The 22,113-nt window shown below is 41.5% G+C and overlaps 1 protein-coding gene and 1 pseudogene across 5 annotated transcripts in view; one reads left to right on the top strand and one right to left on the bottom strand.

The window, feature by feature from the left end:
- IRAG1 (inositol 1,4,5-triphosphate receptor associated 1) overlaps positions 1-22,113 on the top strand; it is a 148,563-nt gene that overhangs the window by 96,088 nt on the left and 30,362 nt on the right. For all 4 annotated transcript variants that reach the window (XM_082478112.1, XM_082478114.1, XM_082478111.1 and 1 more), the window contains 4 exons: positions 14,511-14,634; positions 18,083-18,113; positions 20,490-20,630; positions 21,118-21,249. In XM_082478112.1, coding sequence (XP_082334238.1) covers positions 14,511-14,634; positions 18,083-18,113; positions 20,490-20,630; positions 21,118-21,249 — 428 coding nt within the window. The remainder of the gene's footprint in view (positions 1-14,510; positions 14,635-18,082; positions 18,114-20,489; positions 20,631-21,117; positions 21,250-22,113) is intronic.
- On the bottom strand, positions 22-12,897 carry LOC309668395 (ras-related protein Rap-1b pseudogene; annotated as a pseudogene). Its single transcript has one exon. The product of its transcript is annotated as a ras-related protein Rap-1b pseudogene (transcript).

Here is a 22,113-nt window from a genome sequence, read left to right as displayed (position 1 = left end):
GGGAGATGCTCTCCTCAGGCTGGGGCTAGATTCATTTTCTCCAGATCAAAGGTGAACGTGTAAACACTGCACATCCTGTCAGGGCCTTTGTCCATCCCAGTGGCGAGTGTGGGCCGGACGCAGAGCAGGCCCTCAGTAAATATTTGCAGATGGATGAATAAGTGAATCAGATGGCATTTCCTGCCCACTCAGAAAACCTCTAAACTTGTCTTCTTCCAACCAGCCCCCCTTCTGGACCCCTCCAGCCCTCCCTGAGCCTTGTTAGCACCTAGTGGGTCTGGAAGGGTGACCCAGGCCTGAACTTCTGATGCTTCCTTTTCCTTTTCCTTTTCCTCTCACACCCAGGAAGCCACCCAGATAGAACAGTTCCTCTTTTTGAGACATCAGAGTCATCTCTTGCTTTCTAATCTGCTGTCACTACAAAGTCCAGACCCCAGCCCTTCCCTCCTGGTGGCTGCAAGGCCCCACCCACCCACTTGCCAGACTCGCCTTCAGAAAGTAAGACTTGGGGTCTCTTGCCTCACCTCCACCCCAGCTCCCATCTCCTGACTCGCTTCTCCTGATGGCTCACGCTACTCCTGGTCGTTCTCAGCATAGAAACCTTCTGCTTAAGAATTGTTCTGTGGCTGTGTCCAGGGTGCCACCAACCATGTTGGAAGCCCCTAGTCTGAAATACATTAACAACACCTACCTATTCAACTTTGACAAGAAGATTCCCAGAAGTAAAACATCCAACAATTTTTTTTTTTTTGGCAATCCAATTTTATTGAACTACTGATGCTAAGTTATGCAAAATTGCACTACTTTAATTAAGGCTTTTAGTTTACGTTTGGCCACCTCAAAAGGAGTTGTAACATTAGGTTGGTCAATTTAAATACTGTGGCTCCCTGTTGGATAGACACACAATGTTTACACCCAAATGTTAATGCATACAAAGCAACAAGGCATTGTTAAATAAAACAGCAATTCTGTTTTACTGCAACTTAGGCCTTGTGATCAATTACACATGATTAAAATTACTTCCCACATTCACATCCACAGTACTCGTCCACCATTTAACATCTCAACCAAAACGTTACACGTGTGAAACAATCACGAACAGGTAAAAATTCTAAACCTGTATATTTGGTATTGCAAATACACTTATGCATGAGCAAGCAGGGGATTCACAGTGAGAATCTACAGCTGCAGAAGCCTGAAAATGATTTACACAAATTGTTAAATCATTAAAAGATTGTTTGAAAATATACACTTCTTGTTGTAGACCCCCACTGTACACACAACTATAAACATTGTTCCCTATGTAAACAAAAAAGGAAACATATAATACAAGATTTGAAAAGTCTGGATATTTCCTTCCCAACAGATATTAAAGGCAACGTCTTTAAGACATTATACTGAAAGGACTATCATATTTTAAAGACAAGATCACTGTCTCCACAGATTTTTAAAAATTAAAAAACTATATAGCTGTGTTAAAGCGCTTATTTGTACAATACAATGATAATGACCTTGAATTTATTTTTAAAAAATTACAATAAGCTACAAGTATCAAAGAAGTGAAGTTATCTGGAGTAGTCTATATAGGAGCTCTTTGGACTTTCTTCTATTATGCTAAAATAGTGGTGCTTTTAGGATTTACATTATTGTACTCTCCAATACAAAGTATGGGGCGTGTTAAAGTATACAGTACACCATTTTCATACATGTACAACATCGGTGGATGAAAAATGTCTCTTAGCAGTAATACTGGATTGTAGCCTCTGGTTTTACCAGCTGCATACTCTAGGACTATTATATAAGTAAAAATCTCTCTTGTGACACTGGAAAGTGATTAGAATGTGCAAACTGATGTAGTAGCTTTCATCCGCCTTTTAAAGGGTACCACCACAGGAAGTCCATTTAAGATGTTGGTAGGTTTAACAAAGTTGGAATGCTGGCACTGTTGAATTGGGCAACAGTTCTTCAGACCTGGCTCAGAGCTACAATGCATTTAGTATATTAAAGCAGCTGACATGACGACTTTTTGCCGGCCTTCCCAGGCACTGGAGTTTTTCTGTTAATTGGCCACACTAGGTCATAAAAGATCTCATTAACATTTATTTTTGATTTTACAGAGGATTCTAAGAATGCACAGTTGTTCCATTGTCTTGCTAAATTTTGACCTTGTTCCTTTCCTACAACTCTTTCATCTTCCAAGTCACACTTATTACCAACCGGAATCATTGGAGCATCATCAGTGTCTTTAACTCGAAGAATCTGTTCTCTCAGATCTTGTAAATCATCAAATGTGGACTGCGCTGTGATGGGATAAACTAATGCAAAGCCTTGTCCGTTTTTCATGCACAAATCCCTCATTGCTGTAAATTGTTCCGTTCCTGCAGTATCCAAGATTTCAAGCATACACTGTTGTGCATCTACTTCAGCTTGCTTTCTGTAAGAATCTTCTATCGTAGGATCATATTTTTCAACAAAAATTCCTTGAACAAGTTGTACAGTCAGAGCAGATTTTCCAGCTCCTCCTGAGCCAAGAACGACTAGCTTATACTCACGCATGGTGCAAACTTGTAAAATCTAGTACTTCTCGCGCTGTCACCGGGTCCCCGCAGCCAGCGTCGCCTCGTGCTCCCTCCGGGTCGCTGCTACCGGCGCTGCCACTCCGGCTGGCTTACATGCCTGACTCTCCAACAATTTTTTAAAGTACTAATTAAAAAAAATTAATCATCTTTAGATGAAATCTTTGGAAAAATATGACATACTTCTCTACTTTTAATTTCGAACTTGTTTATTAAAGCAGATTTAAAACCCTAGGGAAAGATTTATCTTAAAATTTCACCCGCAACCCCATAAATTCTGAAAAAGCAACAGTTTCTATTCTTTCCAGTATTTACCCTTATTTATAATTTTTTCACAATTGATTTGGTGGTGTAGATGTAACTTCCTGTTTCTGCCTTTTTTTTTTTTTAAGATTTAATTTTTGGCTATGTTGGGTTTTTGTTTGCTGCGTGTGGGCTTTTTCTAGTTGTGGCGAGCGGGGGCTACTCTTTGTTGCGGTGCGCGGGCTTCTCACTGCGGTGGCTGCGGAGCACAGGCTCTGGGCGCGCAGGCTTCAGTAGTTGTGGCTCGCAGGCTCGGTAGTTGTGGCGCACAGGCTTAGTTGCTCTGTGACGTGTGGGGTCTTCCCAGTCCAAGAATCGAACCCGTGTCCCTTGCATTGGCAGGCGGATTCTTATCCACTGTGCCACCAGGGAAGTCCCCTGTTTCTACTTTTAAAATACTTATTTCACGACTAATTCCATTATAGTCTGACTTGTCCTCATATTTATCATTTAATGGGTTCATAGTTTCCTTTTGTATTGATGTATCTATTGTTGGGTATTTCAGATGTTTACAGTTCTTTTAACTATGATTAACAACACTACTATAAACAACTTTGTACTTGTAGGTTTTTTTTCTTTCTTCCTTTAAGTTACTCCCTTGGGATAAATTCTCAGGCTTGAGAGTCACGGGGTCAAAGTGCAGGAATATTTGTAGGAATATTTGCATTTACCAAATTGCCTCCAGTGGGTGATGCTCCCTGTAGACTGAGTGAAGGGTCTTCTCACTAAACTACCTGCACTAGACTTTGCTTTGCTTTGCTTTTGTTCCTTATTGGCCAGAATGTAATGAGAACAAGATGATCCAAAATAACAACAATTACTACTATTAGTAGTAGTATTGCGAAATACCATTCCATTATTTGTTCAATTAATTTTCCCAAACTTAAAATTTTAAAATATTTTTTTCTTAATGGGTGAATTAACTATTCATTTCTTTACTCATGTGTTCGTTTGGGTCTTGGGTTTTTTGTTGGTCATACATGTAGATGTTATAGATAGTAACCGTTCTTTGGCTGTATTTTTTGTCAATACTTTTTCATTTTTCTTTTTTTTTTTTTTTGCCTTTGAACAAATTTTGTATTATTTTAGAGAGATCATAAAGTTTTTATACAGTAATTTTAGCCTATCTTTTCCTTTGAAAGTCTTCTATTATTTAAATCATTATAAAAATATTACTTCTCCTTAATTGGGATAGCAAATCTATTTTCTGGTAGTTTATCTACAGTTTGATTTATTTATATTTATTTTGCTAATACCTCTGAAATTTGTTTTAAGATATAGGTATTTGAAGACTTAAGATTCTGTTACCTCAATAATATTTTAATAGTGTTTATATTTCTTATTACATTGTGGCTTAGATAATCATACACTGCATCTTTTTTTAATGTATAGCAAAGACTGGTTCTGGGCCCTTGATTCTGTTTTATTCTGATCAGTACTGTACCATTTTAATTACTGCTGCCTTATAATATGTTCTAGTGTACAGTGGGTTACTTCTCCCCCATTGCTCTTCTTTTTCAGAGTATTCATTGTATTCTAGATACAAAGATTCAGTGCAAATTAATAGAGCAACTGGATAAGAATTCAGGAGATTGGAGCTCATGGCCAGACACCACTTAACGGTGTCTGATATCTTTAAATATGTTCCTCAGCCTCTGTGGGCCTCTGTTCCCTATTGGACTAGGACACTTCAGAAAGCTCTTAACTCTAACCTAAGATTTATGGATTCCGGGTCTTTTCCAGTTTTGCCTCTCACCTACCTATTCTCTAAGTGAAATTTATGTCATCTTATACAACATTTTAATTGTGATTGGTTTAAGGCTACACACTGGATTCAGAACTGTCCTAGTTTTGTTTGTTTTGCAGTTCATAGATTTTTCAGTTATTTAGTTTGCAAACATTTAGTTCTCATTCAGGCACGTGGTTTGTCCCTCTATTAATTTAAGTATTCCTTTCTTTTTCCTCTATTAGATTTAAGGATCTTTGTACAGGTCTTCCATATCTCTTATTGAGACAAATTCTACATGATTTATATTCTTGCTTATTTATGAAGAAGACTTTTTTCATTAGATTTCCCTAACTGATAATTAGTGTCATAGATGAATGCTGCTTGGTATTATACATGTTTCTTATATAATAAATATTACTGTTAACAAATGGTAGAGTGATTACAATAGTGGTTAACTAGCATTATTATTATAACTATGGTGATTACCATGTACCAGGACCCATGCTAAGCATTTGACAGTATTTCGCTTAATGCTTACAACAACCCTGAGGGGTGGGTCTTATTATACCCATTTTGCAGATGAGGAAATTGATTCAGGGAGATTAAGTTCACATGGTAATTAATTGCTAAAGCCAAGATTGGAACCCAGATGTGTCTAAATCCAAAGGCTCTTGACCACTTTGCAAAATACCTCATTTTTTCACATTCACAATCTGTTATTTTGTTTTATCAGATTCACTATTTGTCTTAGTTGTGTGCTTGTGCATGTGTATGTGTCTTTCTCTTGTATATCTGTATATGTTTTATTATTTTGGCAACATTCTCTAATATGACAATGGTGATAAGGAGAACTCTTGCCTTTTTTCTGTTTTTAATTGAATTTTTTGTGTGTTTTTCTTTCAAGGACCATGTTGTACCTAATTATTAAATAGATGCACTATTTTAACTTTTTATTATTATTTCATATTTATATTATCACTAAATAGAAAAATATAATATGTAGAAAGATAAAATATATAAAATATAAAAATATATTATTTCATGTATTACTTTATATTTTTATTTTTCATTATTTTAAGGAAATAGATTCTTCTCTTCCGAGTTTTAAGATTCATGTTGAATTTTGTCAATTTGTTTTGCATATCTATTGAAAGAATCATATAAATTATATCATTTAATATATTAATTAATAATTTTCCATATATAGAAATAAACCCTTATGGTCCTGCAATAAAATGCATGTGGTCATGGTGTACTTTCTTTTATATTTACTACCAAATTTTCTATGTAAGTAACTCTTTTAAGGTATTCTGCAACCTTCCTGCTTTAATTAAGATAAAATCTAAGTTGCTTTGACATGAGGCCCCAAAGTATGCTAACCTATAGGAGAGAGAAGATTGTTTCATACTCAAGTAACAATTCTAAGGTGAGCTGTCAGGTTACAGGTGGCTCTGCTCCACGTGATCATTCGGAGACCCTGGTTTCTTCTCTGTTGTCATTTTGCCATCATCCCCTGAGGTATTACACTTGTCTACATTGTTGAAGCAGGATCATGGGTAAATCTGCATTCCAGTTTGTAGGAAGGGGAAAGAATGGAAGTTCAGAGCAGGCTTTTTTTTTTTTTTAAAGTAAACTGGGAGTTGCATATCTCTTTTTAGCTCCCAGTTCATTGGTGATGATGTGGCATGGCAATACCTAGCAGCAAGGGATACTGGGGAATGTTGTCACTAGCTGGGCTGCTGGCCATATGCCCATATTAAACTCCTTTCACATGGAAGCAGAGGAGGGCAGATTTTGGTGGATGACCAGTTGTCTCTGTCACATTGTCTTTTTTACATAACAATATTAGAAAGTTTCTCATTTAGTGCATATGGAGCTTTTAGTTTTTTAATAAAATTTAATACTGCTTTGTAGCATCCTGTGGTATGAGGAACTATATAAATTGTTTGACCTTTTTCTTATTGATTACTATTTAGGTTGTTTGTATTCATTCTCCACTATAAACGATGTTATAATGAACATTCTCCATGATGTATCTTTATAGAAATGCATGAGTTTTTCCATGGGATAGTATCTTAGAAGTAGAATTGCTTGATCAAAAGATATTTATATTTAAATATATATGCATACTGCCAAGTTAACTTACAAAAAATTATAACAATGTAGACATCCACTACTACAGCAACACCTCACTATCTAATACCAACAGGGAACAAGATGGATCTTAGAAATTAAATTACCAGGTAAATGAGTTGGATTCCTAAAAACACTAAATTTTAAAAAATTAACAATGGAAGGTGTTCAGTAAAGGTACCCTCCCTCCCACTTTTCTCTCATTTCTAGAATCGGAGTGGTTAAAAGCTCAAGCTTCCCCACTTACCAGCTGCATAGCCTCAGGCAAGTTTCTTATGCTCTAGATGCCTTGTTTGCTCATCTATAAAATGGGGGTAAGAATAGTACCTACTTCACTGAGCTGATGTAATGTTTTTATGTGATACTGGACAGCAGGAACCTGTCATACATTTTAATTCCTGTCATCAAGGTTGTAGAATTCTTTCTTGCCAGCTAAGTGGGACATTGTACTCTGTGCTCCACAGTATATAGGGCAGTCTGGAGATGTGGCGGGCAACCACATGTGCTTGATCAGCAGAGTTGTGACTTCCTATTCCTACATTCTGAAAGCCCCATCAAAGAGCCTCATCCCCGCCTGTACCTGGGACCAAAGGTATTGTAAACTCCCCCCGGGAGCTGGAGAGTCTGGCCCCCTTAACAGGTTCTAAATACAACAGTGCATATGAGCTCATTGGGAAAAACTCAAATCTCCTGATGATTGTTGGCTGTTCTTTTGGGAGATGGGGAAAATCTAGAACATTTTGGAGTCTTAAGAACTTTGGCTCTCCTTTGGTTTCTGAGGACTTAGAGACTCTCTTCCCTGTTGCATCTGGTCTTTCCAACAAGCCAACCAGTTCTCTTCACAGGGACCATTTGAAGGATGTTTGGGTCTTGATCATTTGCAGGTCATTTCAAGCCAAAGACATGAGGCTGACTGTGGACCCGTTCCTGGGCTGCATGTTGGGGGTGCAGAGGTGAAGGAGGCTCAGGCCCTGCCGTCATTACCAGTCCCTTGGCTCCCTCAGCAACCTCCTATCCCATCCCTCTGCTTGCACTCCTGACCTCCTCACCCAGTTCAATCCACCGTCCACAGGCAGCGAGAGGAATCTCTGAAATGCAAATCTGGTTCAGCCTCTTCAGAGGCTTCATTCTGCTCTCAAAATGAGCACTAGAATCCTTAGTAGAGCTTAAGAGGCCCTGTGCGATTAACCCTGCTCACCCCCCCAGCATCTTCTAGGACCACTCTCCTCCTCCCTCTCAACGTCTTGGCCTTCCTTCAGCAACTCATTCCTCCTCCTTCTTAGGCTTGGCACATGCTGTTCCCTCTACCTGCAATGTTCCTCCTCTCTTCCTCTTTGCCTAATGAACTCCCATTCAGTCTCTAGATATCTGCTCAAATGTCACCTTCCTAGGGAAGACTTTTCCAGCACGCTCCAGATGCTTCTCCCTTATAAAATCTATCACAGCATGAAAAGTAACATTTGGGTATTTCTCTAATTAATCTGTCCTGCCAGGTAACAAGCTCCCAGAGGACAGTGACACATCTGTTTTGCTCAGCATTATATGCCTAGCTCCATGCTCATTGCCTGGAGCATAGTTAAGCACTAAATAAATATTGAATAAATTAATGAGCTCACCCTCACCTTGTAGGAGAGGAAATACAAGGGTAGACAATGTCATTACAATACATTCTGTTAAGACTTTAAGACCATAAAGTACCTAGGAACACAGAGGAAGAAGCAGCCAGCTCAGTAGGGGTGAATGAGTCAGGGCAGGAACCTTAGAGGAGCAGCTTTGAGCTGAGGAAGAGAAGGGCATCCCAGGCAGAGGGAATAGCAGGAGCAAAGGCACTCAGGCATCTTCTAGCACTTGGCGTGTTCCAGGAACATAAGGAATCCCATGTGAACCAAGTGTGAGCCATGTGTCCCAAAGAGATGGGCAGCAAGGGTGGAATGGAGGTGGGAATCAGAGAAGCTAAAGTCTTTGAGGTCTAATTAATGAGTTTGAACTTCCTTTAGCACCCCTTGCAAAGCCAGAGAAGCCTGTAGGTAAGGAAGCATGAGGATCAAAGCTGAGTTTGAGAATAATTCTTCTGGACAGTTTATGAAAGCTGAGGCTAGAGGTGGGGAGACTAGGTAAGAGGGTCTGGAAGCAGCCTGGTGAGAGGTGATGGGACTGTAGACTGAGATGGATAGGAGGGAACGTGGGGAGGATAGGTTTGAGAGACATTTGGAGGTCAGCTTGGCAGGACTTGATGAGGGGATGGGGTGGAGGGGGAGACCAGAAAGACCAACAGGTGTGCATCTGCACGGCCAAGGGGGTGATGGTGCTATTAATCAGGGTGGGGAGCACAGGAGAAGGAGCTCCCTTAAGGAGAAAGACAACGAGTTTGGGTTTGGACACCTGAATGCCTGTGGGAAGAAGCCTGGATGTCGCAGTCTGACAGAACTGGCTTTGCATCCTGGCACTACCAGTAACTAGCTGGGATCCTGGGGAATCTACTTAACTTTGCTGAGCTTCAGTTTCCTAGTTTGCAGTGTCCCCAGAAAATGAGCTTAGCGATATTTGCTCTGCAAGGCTATTCTAAGGAGTAAATGAGAAAGTGCATCTAATGCAAGCTTATGTTTGATAAATGGTGGCTGTTGAAGTAGTTTTTATTATCCTGATCCAGGGGGTAATGTCTAGGAGGTGGTTGGATATCTGGACCTGGACGCTGGGAGAGGTGTGGGCTGAGGCAGTCCTTCCAGACTCCCCAGTCTGGGCTCAGGGCCCTCAGGTCTCAGTCAAGGAGAAGGCCTCCCTGAGAAAATAGATCAGAAGAAAGTTGATCCCCAGGTCAAATATCTTTGACGTTTTGGGGGATCATCCTGGGCCTCAGCACATCTTTAACCAGAAGCCCTCGAAGTTACTTTTCCAAGTCCTGGAGTTTGCCAGAAACAAAAGCTTTCATTGGAATGAGGTGGTATAGGCAGATATTTTTAAAATAATTTTACTGGTTTTATTAAAAATAGCTCATTGATTATCAAAAAATTCAACTAACAGTGAAAAATACAAAGAAGAAGGTAAAAATCGCTTACATCAAACATCCCCTTTCCCACAAATACAGAAGGAGTGAGGGAGATTATAGATTGCTCCATATACTTTTTTTTAATAAAAAGTATGAAAATTTAATTGAACTTGAATTAAAGTGAAGTGAAACTGTAGGGCTTGCTGAATTTTGGTAATTGCTTCCTCCAAAAAAAAAAAAAAAAAGAGGTTAGTTTTTAAAAGTTTTAAAATATATATTATGAAATGCATTAAGGGTTTGGAGTCATTGAGGTTCGTTTTTATATTACATATTTGAAGTTTGGATTATTGCAGGGAAAGATGAGAAGGGCAGTATTTCTTCCCTCTTTCATATTTCTTCCTAACCTTTCCATCTCCACCTATACAAATGATAAGTTATTCTTTTTATACTCTCAAGGTTGTAACATTTGCATTCCATTCTGTAACCATAATTTCCATAGTTGTTTAGCTTTAAACTTATATGTAAACGAATTTAATGTTCACCACCAGTCCCTTTACTGTGGCTCACAATTCCCAAGCTTATGATTTTGATTTATGTCTTGTTTAGCTGGATTTCATCATCCAATAGTTTTTCTAGAAGGGCTTAGAGGTGTATGTTCCTTGAGTTCTAGCATGTTTGAAAATGTTGTTCTTCTTCTTGAAGGACAGCTTAGATGGTTATAAATTCTGGATCACTCTTTTCCCCAGAGCTTTGTAGATGCTACACTGTATTCAGTGTTGTAGAGAAGTCTGAGACCAACTTATTTCCAGCACCTTTCAACCCTCACCTTTCCCTGTAGGTTACTTACTCTTTCTATGAGAGTAGTTGGAGAAGCATTTTTATGTTCATATATAGCTATGGATCTATATAAGATATATATACATACATAGAAAAGAGTAAGGTTATATATATATATTTTTTTTTCTTGGTGTGCTTTTTCAGTCTGCGAGTTCAGCTTTTCTCTCAGTGGAGGAAATTTTTTCTTCTCTTATGTCTTTGAATGTGTTCTTTGTTCCTTTTGTTTTTTCACTACTTCAGAGCCACCATAATCTATAAATTTCTCATCAGTGTTTCCACTGTAGGTCCATTACTCTACCTCTCAATACTTTAATCTTTCTTTCCTTCTTTACTTCCTTGTGCTCATCTCAATCTCCCCCACTAATTCAGCTTGAGGCTCTACCTGTTTTATTCCTTCATATTTCCAACATATTGGTTAGTTCTATATTTTTAGAATTTTTTGCTTCATTTTGTCATTTTGGTCTTCAGTTTATTTCCTTAAATTGTAATCTTCTTCCATTTTGTGCAGTCCTCTCATCTCACCTCTGATTCCTATTTTCATTTTTTCAGGTTCTAATTTCTCCTTGAGTCAAAACATTTGTGGTATACATTTTGCACAAAAATGCATTTTATGTGTTTCTTGCATCTATGTTTCTATTCTGACATCTGTCTCCAGCATGTTTCTTTTCTTCTTTCCTTTATACCTTCCTCTCCTCTTTCCTTCCTCTTTTGACTATACTATTTTTGTGTAGTTGCCATGCCATTTGTTTTCATTTAATTTTTTTTTGACATGGACATTTCTACCTGGATTTTCTCTTGACCTAGATATATTGTGTAGGTCAATTTTCACTGACTTTTTCCTACCTTTTCTGAGATCTCTGTCCTCCTGGCAGCGCTTAGTTGAGGACTGGGTATTTTGTGTCTGCTTTGTCACTGCTTGGGTGGTGGGGAAAAGAGGAAGTTCAGCTGGAGCTGTGGGTAGTGGTGGTTGTGGGTTGGTTTCTGCTCTTTTTCCATAACTTTGTTAATAGTCTAACACTTGAATTTATTCCACTGAAGTGGGGGCATATCCTATTCCCTTGGGTGGGCAGTAGTGGGGCATGGATTATTTCACCAGTTCAGCGTAGAATTATAGGGACAATCTGCCCAGCTGTTTATTTTCCACACTTAACCCAACTATCCCCAGCAACCACTCTCACTCCCCTGCCAGATAAAGGAAGGAAAAGATAGACAAAATCCAAAGAGTTTGGCCACTCTGCTATTTCTCAGAAGTGCAGGAAGGGGGTAGGGGTTGTGACAGCTTCAGTTGGGGCTTTCTATGTGTCTCCTGCCACTAACTCTATCAGAAGGGATTGTTTTATTTATTTTCTCTTACTTTCCTTTCTGGTAAGTCCCTCTATGTTGTTTGAGATCATCAGCTCTGGTAGAATACTGTGCTGTCATTCTGCTTTTCCTCTCCCCTCCTCCTCAGTACGAAAAGCAAATAGCAGCACAGGCAGTTTTTTGTCTTGTTGGAGTGTTCTTATGGTGGGATGGATATCCTTCTACTCTAGAGAAACTTTCTGAACCGCCTCTGCAGCTGCCTGCCCACCCCTTGGTCCACTTCTCTTCCGGCTCTGTAGTCACAAAAGTGACTACAAAAGTTTGTCACAACTTTTCCTCTCACATCTTCCTCTCAGTACTGATTCTTTGAGGGAGGAAGAAAGGGTTATCAAGGGTGGGAGCTCTACATTTATTTCTAGTAAGTTCTGTTTTTCTCTGGCCATTATTTTTAAAGATTATTGCCTTTTCCTGTACTTGAGAGTTGCTGATCTATTTTTAGTTGACTATAAATTTTTTTTGTTGTTAATTTGGTTGAGATCAGGAGGGTGGCAGGTTCTGGGATCACTCTATTTATTTATTTATTTATAATTTTTATTTACTTATTTATATTTGGCTGCGTTGGGTCTTTGTTGCTGTGCGCGGGCTTTCTCTAGTTGCGGTGAGCAGGGGCTCCTCTTCGTTGCGGTGTGCGGGCTTCTCATTGCAGTGGCTTCTCTTGTTGCAGAGCACGGGCTGTAGGCACGTGGGCTTCAGTAGTTGTGGCATGAGGGCTCAGTAGTTGTGGCTCACCGGCTGTAGAGCGCAGGCTCAGTAGTTGTGGCACATGGGCTTAGTTGCTCTGCGACATGTGGGATCTTCCCGGACCAGGGATCGAACCAATGTCCCCTGCATTGGCAGGTGGCTTCTTAACCACTGCACCACCAGGGAAATCCTGGGATCACTCTTAAGACAGCCATTTTAGCAGGGCTAGAAACCCATCCCTTTTTGGGGAGTGGGGTTCTACCTAGGGGACTTTTCTAGGCAAAAGCTCCTCATATGACTTCCCTGTGATTATTAGACCTCATACAGTTCTGTCAATCATACAGACTTCTCAGGAGCCCACTGCTTCATTATCTCTCTGCTGGGTGCAGTAGGGAATACATAAAGGTAGAGTGTGGCCAGAGGCACCACAACGTTTGCCATCTGTCACATGGAAATGTCAGACAGCAGTAAGTGCCAAGACAGAACCCAAGAGGTGACAGGTAACTAAGAGAACTAACTACCTGATATGAGTCGAATCTTATATCCAAAGAAGGATCGCTGACTGCCCTGACTCTGACAGATGGTCCTCCGGACTTTGCTGGATTCCTTGAGTACCAGGAAACTCGTGAACACTGTTCAGTTATCGGGAAGCTCAAAGTATTTAAACATTGTTTACCTGGAGCCAAACTATACCTCCTCTTTTCTCTGCATGGTCTCCCTTGGTGAGGCTTCTAATTCACATGACTCCCAATCTTAGCTCCATTTAGATGGTTACGTAGTCCTGATCTCTGGCCTAGACTACAGTTCTGGAAATCTGTTGGGTCAAAGCCATGAAAGACGGCAAAACATGGATAACTAAAAGTCCTGCGTGCAAATGGAAAGTAACCATTGTATGGGACGAAGATACCTGATTTGGTTCAAGTAAAAGAGATTCAAGGCTTTTAATCCTAAATGTGCTGTGAGCCCATAGTGTAGGACACAGCAAGTCTGTGCTAAATGAATAACTCATGTCAATGCCAAGGCCATTTGCCACTGTGCTCCTGAGCTAACAGCTTGTTAGAGCACATATGGGCTTCTGGGACAGCAACAACCAGAATGTGTGCAGTCAGGGGATGGTATCTAGAGGCCACAGTGAACAGCTGGGAAAATCGGGCTACAACCTGGAGAAGGGAAGCTTTGGAGAGGTACTGTCTTCAAGCAGGAGAAAAATTTGTGGGAAAGAGATTACTTGGTTTGTTCTTTCTGCCTTCAGAGCACAAACCCAGGACAGGTTTAGGAGATTTAAAAAAAAGACTATTTACTGGTTCTGTTGACGAGGAGGCATCTATTTCTGAGATCTGTAAAAGATCTAATGACCTTAGCTTTACTCTGGAAAAACCCTGTTTCTACTCCTATCTATGGGGATATGGAACCAGATGCTGATTTCTAATTAGGACACAGATGATAGAACTGCTGAATTCATCTGAGGAAGAATAGTTGGGCATCAGGCCTCTTGAGAAGCCTGCCAAAGAGAGGGGACTTTTCCAAACTTTATAGCCAAAGAGCCAACAATTTTCCAGTTGCCAAAAACCAACCTCAGACCCCAGACACAAGAGCCTGCTTGGTACTATGGAGAGCAATGGGAAGAACATAGAACTTAGAGCAGATTGAATTATTTGAAGCCTATGCCATTTACCAGTTCTGTGACCTTAAGCAAGTTATTAATCTTGCTGAGTCTTAGTTTACCCACCTGAGAAATGGGATGATTAAGGTCTAGCTCATTGGGTCGTTGTGAGGATAAAATAACAATTATAAAGCCCCTGGCATATAACCAGGTTCCAATAAATGTTAAAGCTATTCCTTATCCCCTGAAGCAAATTGCCAAGAGTATTACATTTTATAAATTAAACACTTTTTTTTTCAGGGCCCCCTTCTGAACTCTCCCCAGCTATGGAGGAAGAAGAGTCAAAGAGTGGCCTGGATGTCATGCCCAATATTTCTGATGTGCTGCTTCGCAAACTGCGGGTCCACAAGTCTCTCCCTGGAAGGTAAAATTGGGGCATGGGTTGCACAAGACCCCACATTGGGTGGCCCCTGTATTCAATTGTAGATAGGACACAGGAGCACCAGACTTGATTTTTGACGCAGAAGGGTCAAAGTCCGATAGTTCAGACAGGACTAATGTACCCAAAACAAAAAGAATAATAAAGAGCCAGGTGAGGTGGTTCCAACTCAAAGAGGAGCAGGTGGGGCTCATAGGTGAACAAGACCACCAAGAAAGTGAAAAGACAACCCACAGAATGGGAGGAAATATTTGCAAAGCATGTATATGATAAGGGAATTGTTTCTATAATATATCTTTGAAGAACTCTTATAACTCAATAAAAAAAAAACTAATTTTTAAATTTTTTAACTGAAGTGTAGTTGATGTACAGTATTATATGTTACAGATATACAATAGAGTGATTCACAATTTTTAAAGATTATACTCCATTTATAGTTATCATAAAATATTGGCTCTATTCCCTGTGTTGTACAATATATCCTTATAGATTATTTTATACATAATAGTTTGTACCTCTTAATCCCCTACTCCTATCTTGCCCCTCCCCCCCTTCCCTCTCCCCACTGGTAACCACTAGTTTCTTCTCCATATCTGTGAGTCTGCTTCTTCTTTTGTTATATTCACTAGTTTGTTGTATTTTTTTAGATTCCACATAAGTGGTATCATACAGTATTTTTCTTTCTCTGTCTGACTTATTTCACTTAGCATAATACCCTCCACATCCACCCATGATGCTGCAAATGGCAAAATTTCAATTCTTCTTTATGGCTGAGTAGTATTGACAACTAATTTTTTTAAGTGGGCAAAAGATTTAAATAGACATTTCTTCAAAGAATATATATGAGGGGTCAATGAGCACATGAAAGGATGCTCAGCATCAGTAGTAATTAGGGAAATGCAAATTCAAATGGTTTATCATGAATAATAAATGATAAATTCATTAAATGAATGATTTATCATTTATCATAAATGATTAAAATGAGATATAATTTTATATCCCTAGAATGGTTTTAATAAAAAAGATGGGCAATAACAAATGTTGGTGAGGATGTGGAGGAAATGAAATTCTCAGGAAAATGGTGCAGCCACTTTGGAACAACAGTTCATCAAAAAGTTAAACATACAGTTATTGTATGGCCCAGCAATTCCACTCCTAGGTATATAACAAAGAGAAATGAAAATATATGTCCACACAAAAACTTGTACGTGAATGTTCAATAACAAGCATTTTTCATGATAGCTAAAAATGGAGACAAACCAAATGTCCATCAGCTAATAAATAGATAAATAAAATCTGATATATCCATAGAATGGAATACTATTCAGCCATAAAAATGAAATACTTATATATGCTACCAGATGGATGAACCTCAAAAACATTATGCTAAGTGAAAGAAATCAGTCATGTGTTGTATGATTCCATTTATATGAAATACCCAGAATAGGGAAATCCACAGAGACAAAGTAGATTAGTTGTTGTATAGGGCTGGGGATTGGGGGAGTGACCACTAATTGGTATAGTGTTCCTTTTTGGGAGGATTAAAAAGTTCTAAGATTGACTGTAATGATGGTTGTACAATTCTATGAATATACTAAAAACTACTGAATTGCAAATGTAAGAGCATGAAAAAAAAGGAAAGAACAGTAAATGCAAAGGCCCTGGGGCCACAAGGACGTAAGTGTGTTTGAAGAGCAGAATGGCGAATGTGGCTGAAGAGTGGGAAGAGTCCGGTAGGGGCCAGTTCACAGAGGCCTTTGATTTCATTCTAAGGCCTATTAAGGCAGTTTGAATTCTGAGGCACATCCAGAGTGGTCTCCTTGTAAGTCACCTGCTAGGCCTCTGCCTTTTTGGAGGGTAATGGCTCTGCCCCTCCCTGCCTGTGCCAGTTCATGAGGCATAGCTCTCTGCTTCAGGAACTGACCTTGTCATGTGGCTTCTTTACGTAAACCACACCTCCCTGGGTCCTCAGGGCCTTGTACATTTTTCAAAAATGTGTTCTATAGCAAAAATGCAGAACGTGAGTAATCAAGGTAGTAAAGTAAGTTTGGTAAATAATTGATGAAAACGTAATTTTCACATAATACCCAAACAAAGCCAGGAATCAAACGCAAGCTCAGTGAGTTTGATAACCCATTTAAGCAAGATGTGCATGTCCTATATGACAGCTGAGATTGTGTTGGCTGGCCCCCAGAGGAAAGGGCCTGACGGGTGGGCCTGTGGCCAGAACTGCAAGGCTCAAACAGCTTTGCACTTGTTTATCTCGTGCTCTGTACTCTGCTGACTTGATGGCCGTGGGGTCTTGTTGCCTCATCCTGACAGGAAGGTTCTCATAGTCCCTCGTCAGGGGTGAAAACCAGCCCCTTGCAGAGACTGCTGACCCCTACCTTTGCTCTCGGGGTCCCTCCACACCCGTCAATGGGAGGAAGCTGTGTTTCCTGAGAACCTTATCGATGGCATTCTCTGTTGCCAAGTCCTGTGACGCCAGTAGGACTCCTCCCCGTTCTCCCACCCCAGCACAGGAAAGGGCCCGTGCATTATTTACATCGTCCGGGTTTCAGAGCAGGGCTAGCTTTAGTCACCAGCCAGAGCAGCAGCCGAGCAAGGGTGCAGAGTGGAGGATGCTTGCTGTGGGAACCGCACCCTCTGCACCAGCTGGGGCTCTCTTGCCCAGTCTCTGATTCCAGCCATCAGAAGAGGCTCTTGCTGTGGAGAAGAGCTCTGGCCACTCTTTCCTACCATTTATTCTCTGGCTCACGTGCACACTTGTCACACCCCTTGGAGGCAGGAGGAGGGTCAGGCTTTGCAGACCTGGGCAGCCCCAGAAAAATTATAATGACTGTTCAGATGTATACAACTTATAAAGTGTATAGCTTGTATAGTCTTTTATTAAGTCCTCACAGCATGCCTGTGAGTTAGTCATAATAATAAACATCTCCTGAGTGCCCGCTGAGTGTGGATGTCATATGAATATACACATATGTACATATACATGTATATACATATATATACACATACATACATGTGTGGATGTCATATATAGGTGAATGTAGACACATATATATACACATTGATACATACATATATATATTCCTTATAAGACTCCTGCAAGGTAGATATTATTCCCATTTTACAGATGAGCAAACTTAGATTAAATAACTCATCCAAAGTCACACTTAGTGGAGGCACTGGTGGAGCACTGACCCCAGGATCTAATAGTTTCCACCATACTTCCCCTGCAGGAGTCACTATCTTGGCGAATACGTCACGGGTTACAGAACTCACACAAAGGGTACCCTGCATCTTTTCCATCTCGCCAGCCCTGCTTACTCTAATTCCTGGAAACACCTGGTCTGCCTGCTGTTCAGAGGCACCTTTTGGTTTATTTCAAAGGTTGGATAAAGTTCATTTGCATGTCTTTTCTTTTTCACAGTGCCCCTCCACTCACTGAAAAGGAAGTTGAGGTAAGTAACTCCAGTGTTCTATGAAATTGAGTACTTGAGCTTGAGTGGGTTCATTCAAAACATTTCCTTCTCCAGCCTCTGCTCCTGACATTTTTACACAAACATGAGAATGAGTGGCCATGGGGGGAATATGGGCATCGTGATCAGCCCTATTGAGCCACCAAGCCCCCGACCACCACTCCAGTTAATGGAAGATTTTGACAAATTTCGTCAGGGATGAGAAGGTAGCTGGAAGTTCCACATTTCATCAACGATTATTTGTTTTCTTTAAAAGTGTGACTTAGATACACAAAGCAGCTGGGAGGCTGCAGAACTGAATCAAATTTATTTCAAAATTATTAAAAGACGATCAGATTTCACGTTTCAAACTTTGGTCTGGAGGAAAAAGGTGCTTTCCTTCTGAGGGTTTCAGACGTAAGGAAGCCAGCTCAGCCAAGGCGGGTGGCTATGCTGTCAGCTCTCCCACCTTCCCTGATTCTCCCATGATTCTCCTCGGGGCCTCCTTGTCTCTGTAGAGAAGCTGTCCCAATGGGGCTGGTGAGTGAGCTGAGAGGAATTTGCATTTCATTCTGGCGAAGGGGTAGATGGACAAAGAGAATGCATCGGAGGTGAGACAGTGAGGACCTCCGACACCAGCAGTAGTTTGTTTCCATGACGATTACATTGGAACTGATAGAAGGAAAGGAGCAAGAACATGGATGATTCCAGAATACTTCACTCGAGGTTGGGAGGATGGAAGATTTTACAGTCTTAAAACATGGTTTACGCTTGATAACAAGAAAACGAACATACACTTACTGAGACCCAGTGGACTACATAAGCAAAGGGAGATGGACTGTGTAAAATATCTGGCACAGATAGTAACAGTTACCTGGCACACACATATCCATCCTTTCAGCTGACCCCCCCATCAGCTCTGAGAAACAGGTAGAGCAGGAAGCAGAACAAAGGAGGAAACTGAGGGATTAAATAAGTTATCTGAGATCCCAGACCCCGTGCTTAGCAGAATCAGCATTTGGAGCCAAGTGTTCTGACTGACTTCAGGGCTCTTTATATCACACTGCCATTAAGGGGATAACCAGTTATAGAGAACTAAATATTGAGCATTGTTGATAAATTTGACTGAGGCTTGGGCAAGACAGAGAATCCCCACCCACTGCCGCTGGTGGTGATGGCCGTGGGCACTTTGGTTAAGGGTGCGCTCCTGTCCTCAGGTGTGTGCTGACACAATCTGTGCTCAGCATGGTGAGAGGAGCACAGGCTTTGGAATCAGATAGTCTGAGGCTGAATTCTGCTTCTGCTACTCCCTTGTGACACCTTGAACAAGTTAATGACCTCTCTGCTCTCTGTCTCTTTACCCATAAAGTGGACATAACAGTTCCTATGGCAGAGGATTGTTGAGGGATTAAACAAGCTAAGGTGCGTAAAACTCCTGGCAGTTCTGGCGTATAGCAGATGCTCAATAGGGAGTAGCTTTCAATGTGGCCCTCATCATCATCATCATCGAGCAGTTCAGGGTCTTCAGTTCTCCATCTGGAGATGTCTGCCCACCGTGGGCCATGTTACATGAACTTCAGATGCTCAGGCAGAATCAACTCACCCTAAGGGTGTAAATCTTCTACCACTTGACACAGGCAAGGCAAATGAAGGCTGTAAAAATGAAGGCCATTGCTTCCTTCCTGTGTAGAGTCCATCTGTGTATTTCTCCTCCCCAGTAGTTTCCTATTAGACCAGGAATTCCATGTCTGATCAACACCACCTTTCAAAGTTCATTCATGCAGGCTGCATTTTTGGCATGGAATATTTGTTCCAGAAAGCTTCTCCTAACAGAATCATACCTGGCTTTATTTAATCTCCTGGCAGCTTGTAAAAGCTGCTTTCAGCGTAGGATTTGGAATATTCAGATAAGATGCTGGTTGAAGTTTGCTTTGAGTCAACAGGCTTACATCTCAAGTGGGGTTTCTTTAAATACAGTAGTTTCATGTGAAATCTCCAAAACCCGCATGCCATAAATCCTAGCATGAATCCAAACTGCTTACACAATCAGCTGTGTTGGCCTGAGTTTATCTAAACCCAAATACAGGATGTTATTTTCTTGACATTCAGGAAAAAGCAAAGTGTTATTCTCTTATTCTTTTTCAGTAAAATGTGTTTGGTCTTCTGGTCCTGGGAAGGACCTAGCATGGATCTCAGGTTACTATTTCGCCATCTTTTGGGCAGTTTACTTCATTAAGGGAGAGTTTCACTTGTTCTTGGCTGCTGTGGGGGCTGGTTCCAGGAGCTGATATAAAATCCTTGAGCAAAAAATTCCACCGGCAGCCTTGCTCCCTGCAGTAACTCCTCCTAGCACCTCTCCAACACTCTTGTTCCCAACAGAACGTGTTTGTACAACTGTCCTTGGCCTTTAGAAATGACAGCTACACCCTAGAATCTAGAATTAACCAGGCGGAAAGGGAACGCAACCTGACAGAGGAGAACACAGAGAAGGAACTGGAACACTTCAAAGCTTCCATTACGGTAATTGTGGAGCCTGATTGGGGAATCCTTGCAGGAGACACTGTCCCCAAGGGCTGTGCCGGGTCTCCTGCTTTTCTCAGTCACCGAACAGGGTATCCTGAAGTGAGAAATGGGGCCAAGGCCCTGAGCCAGGCAGCCTTCCTCAGAGCTGGGAGGAGCTGAGGCAGAGATCCCGAAGGCTTGGTTACCTCAGGGCTGTAGTTAAGGCTTCTGAGCCCTTGGCAGCTTCTCAGGAGGGGGGCTGGATGACCTGGGATGGCAAAGGGAGCCCCCTGGGAACCAGAGACCTGGCTGTGATTCCCTTCCTTCAGGCCAGCCAGCTATAGAGTGTCCACATTGGGCTTCTCCAATCCCAGAAGTAGCCGTCGCCTGGGCCCTGCAGAGGCGCCTCCTCTCGGCCAGGATGGGGCCAGGGCTCGTCTTGTGACAGCCCTGGTCAAGTCTTGGTCTGTGAGGACCCCACGTGACGTTCCTTCTCCCTGCTCAGTCCTCAGCTTCACTCTGGCACCACTGTGAGCACCGGGAGACCTACCAGAAGCTGCTGGAGGACATCGCGGTCCTGCACCGCCTGGCTGCCCGCCTCTCCAGCCGAGCCGAGATGGTGGGGGCCGTCCGCCAGGTGAGCTCTGCTCTGTCCGCAGTAACTGGAGCAGCGATGTAAGCAGTGGCAACTACAGATACTGCTAATTGATGGCTTCCTCTGTGCCACACATCCTACGTCCGTAATTGTGGTCGTCTCAGTGTATTTTTGATGGACCACTAAATTCTTGAGGTGCTCCCCAGATAAAGCTTTCTATGGATACCTACATTTGAGAACTGCTGCATACTACCTTCCTTTCTTGGAGATTTCTGAGGCATGTTGGCATAAGCAAGGCTTTGAGAAGTCCTGTAATGAAAAAGTCTGTTTAACATTACCGACGTATTTCTCAAATGTATTTGAGTAAAGAATCACCCACCCCGCCACTTCTTGTTCCCACAAAATACCTATTCAACTCCCAAGGAACTAGTATTTGGCAAAATGTGCTTTAGGAAAAACTGCTTTGTTTCATTAATCCTCCCAGCAACTCTGTAAAGTAAATAATCTTATCCCCTGATGAAGACATGAAGTCTCAGAAAGGTAATAGCACTAGCGTGGGGCAAAGCTGGGGTGCAGGCCCAAGTCTGGCTCCCTCGCAGCCACTTTGAAGTCGTGAGGCACTCAGGGTGCCACCCTGATCCAGCATGGTGTTGTGGGGTCAGACTGCCTGAGTTCTCATCCTGGCTCCACAAGGCTTCACTGTGTGGCCTCGGGCCTCTGTGCTCCTGCTTCTCCAACCATAAAATGCGGATGCTGACAGTATCTGCCATACAGGGCACTGTGACACTTGTAAAGCACCTGGATGTCGTTATCACTGCTGCTGTTACTGTGGACCCGTGTCCTGCTGCATGGTTTGCATGACAGGGGTGTTCCTGGGGCCCAGCCCTGGGCAGTTCTCATAGAACA

The sequence above is a fragment of the Balaenoptera physalus genome (assembly GCF_965194825.1).
Source record: "Balaenoptera physalus genome assembly, chromosome: 10".
NCBI lineage: Eukaryota > Metazoa > Chordata > Mammalia > Artiodactyla > Balaenopteridae > Balaenoptera > Balaenoptera physalus.
The sequence above is the reverse complement of the archived record's forward strand: the minus strand, read 5'-3'. Positions and strand labels throughout refer to the sequence as shown.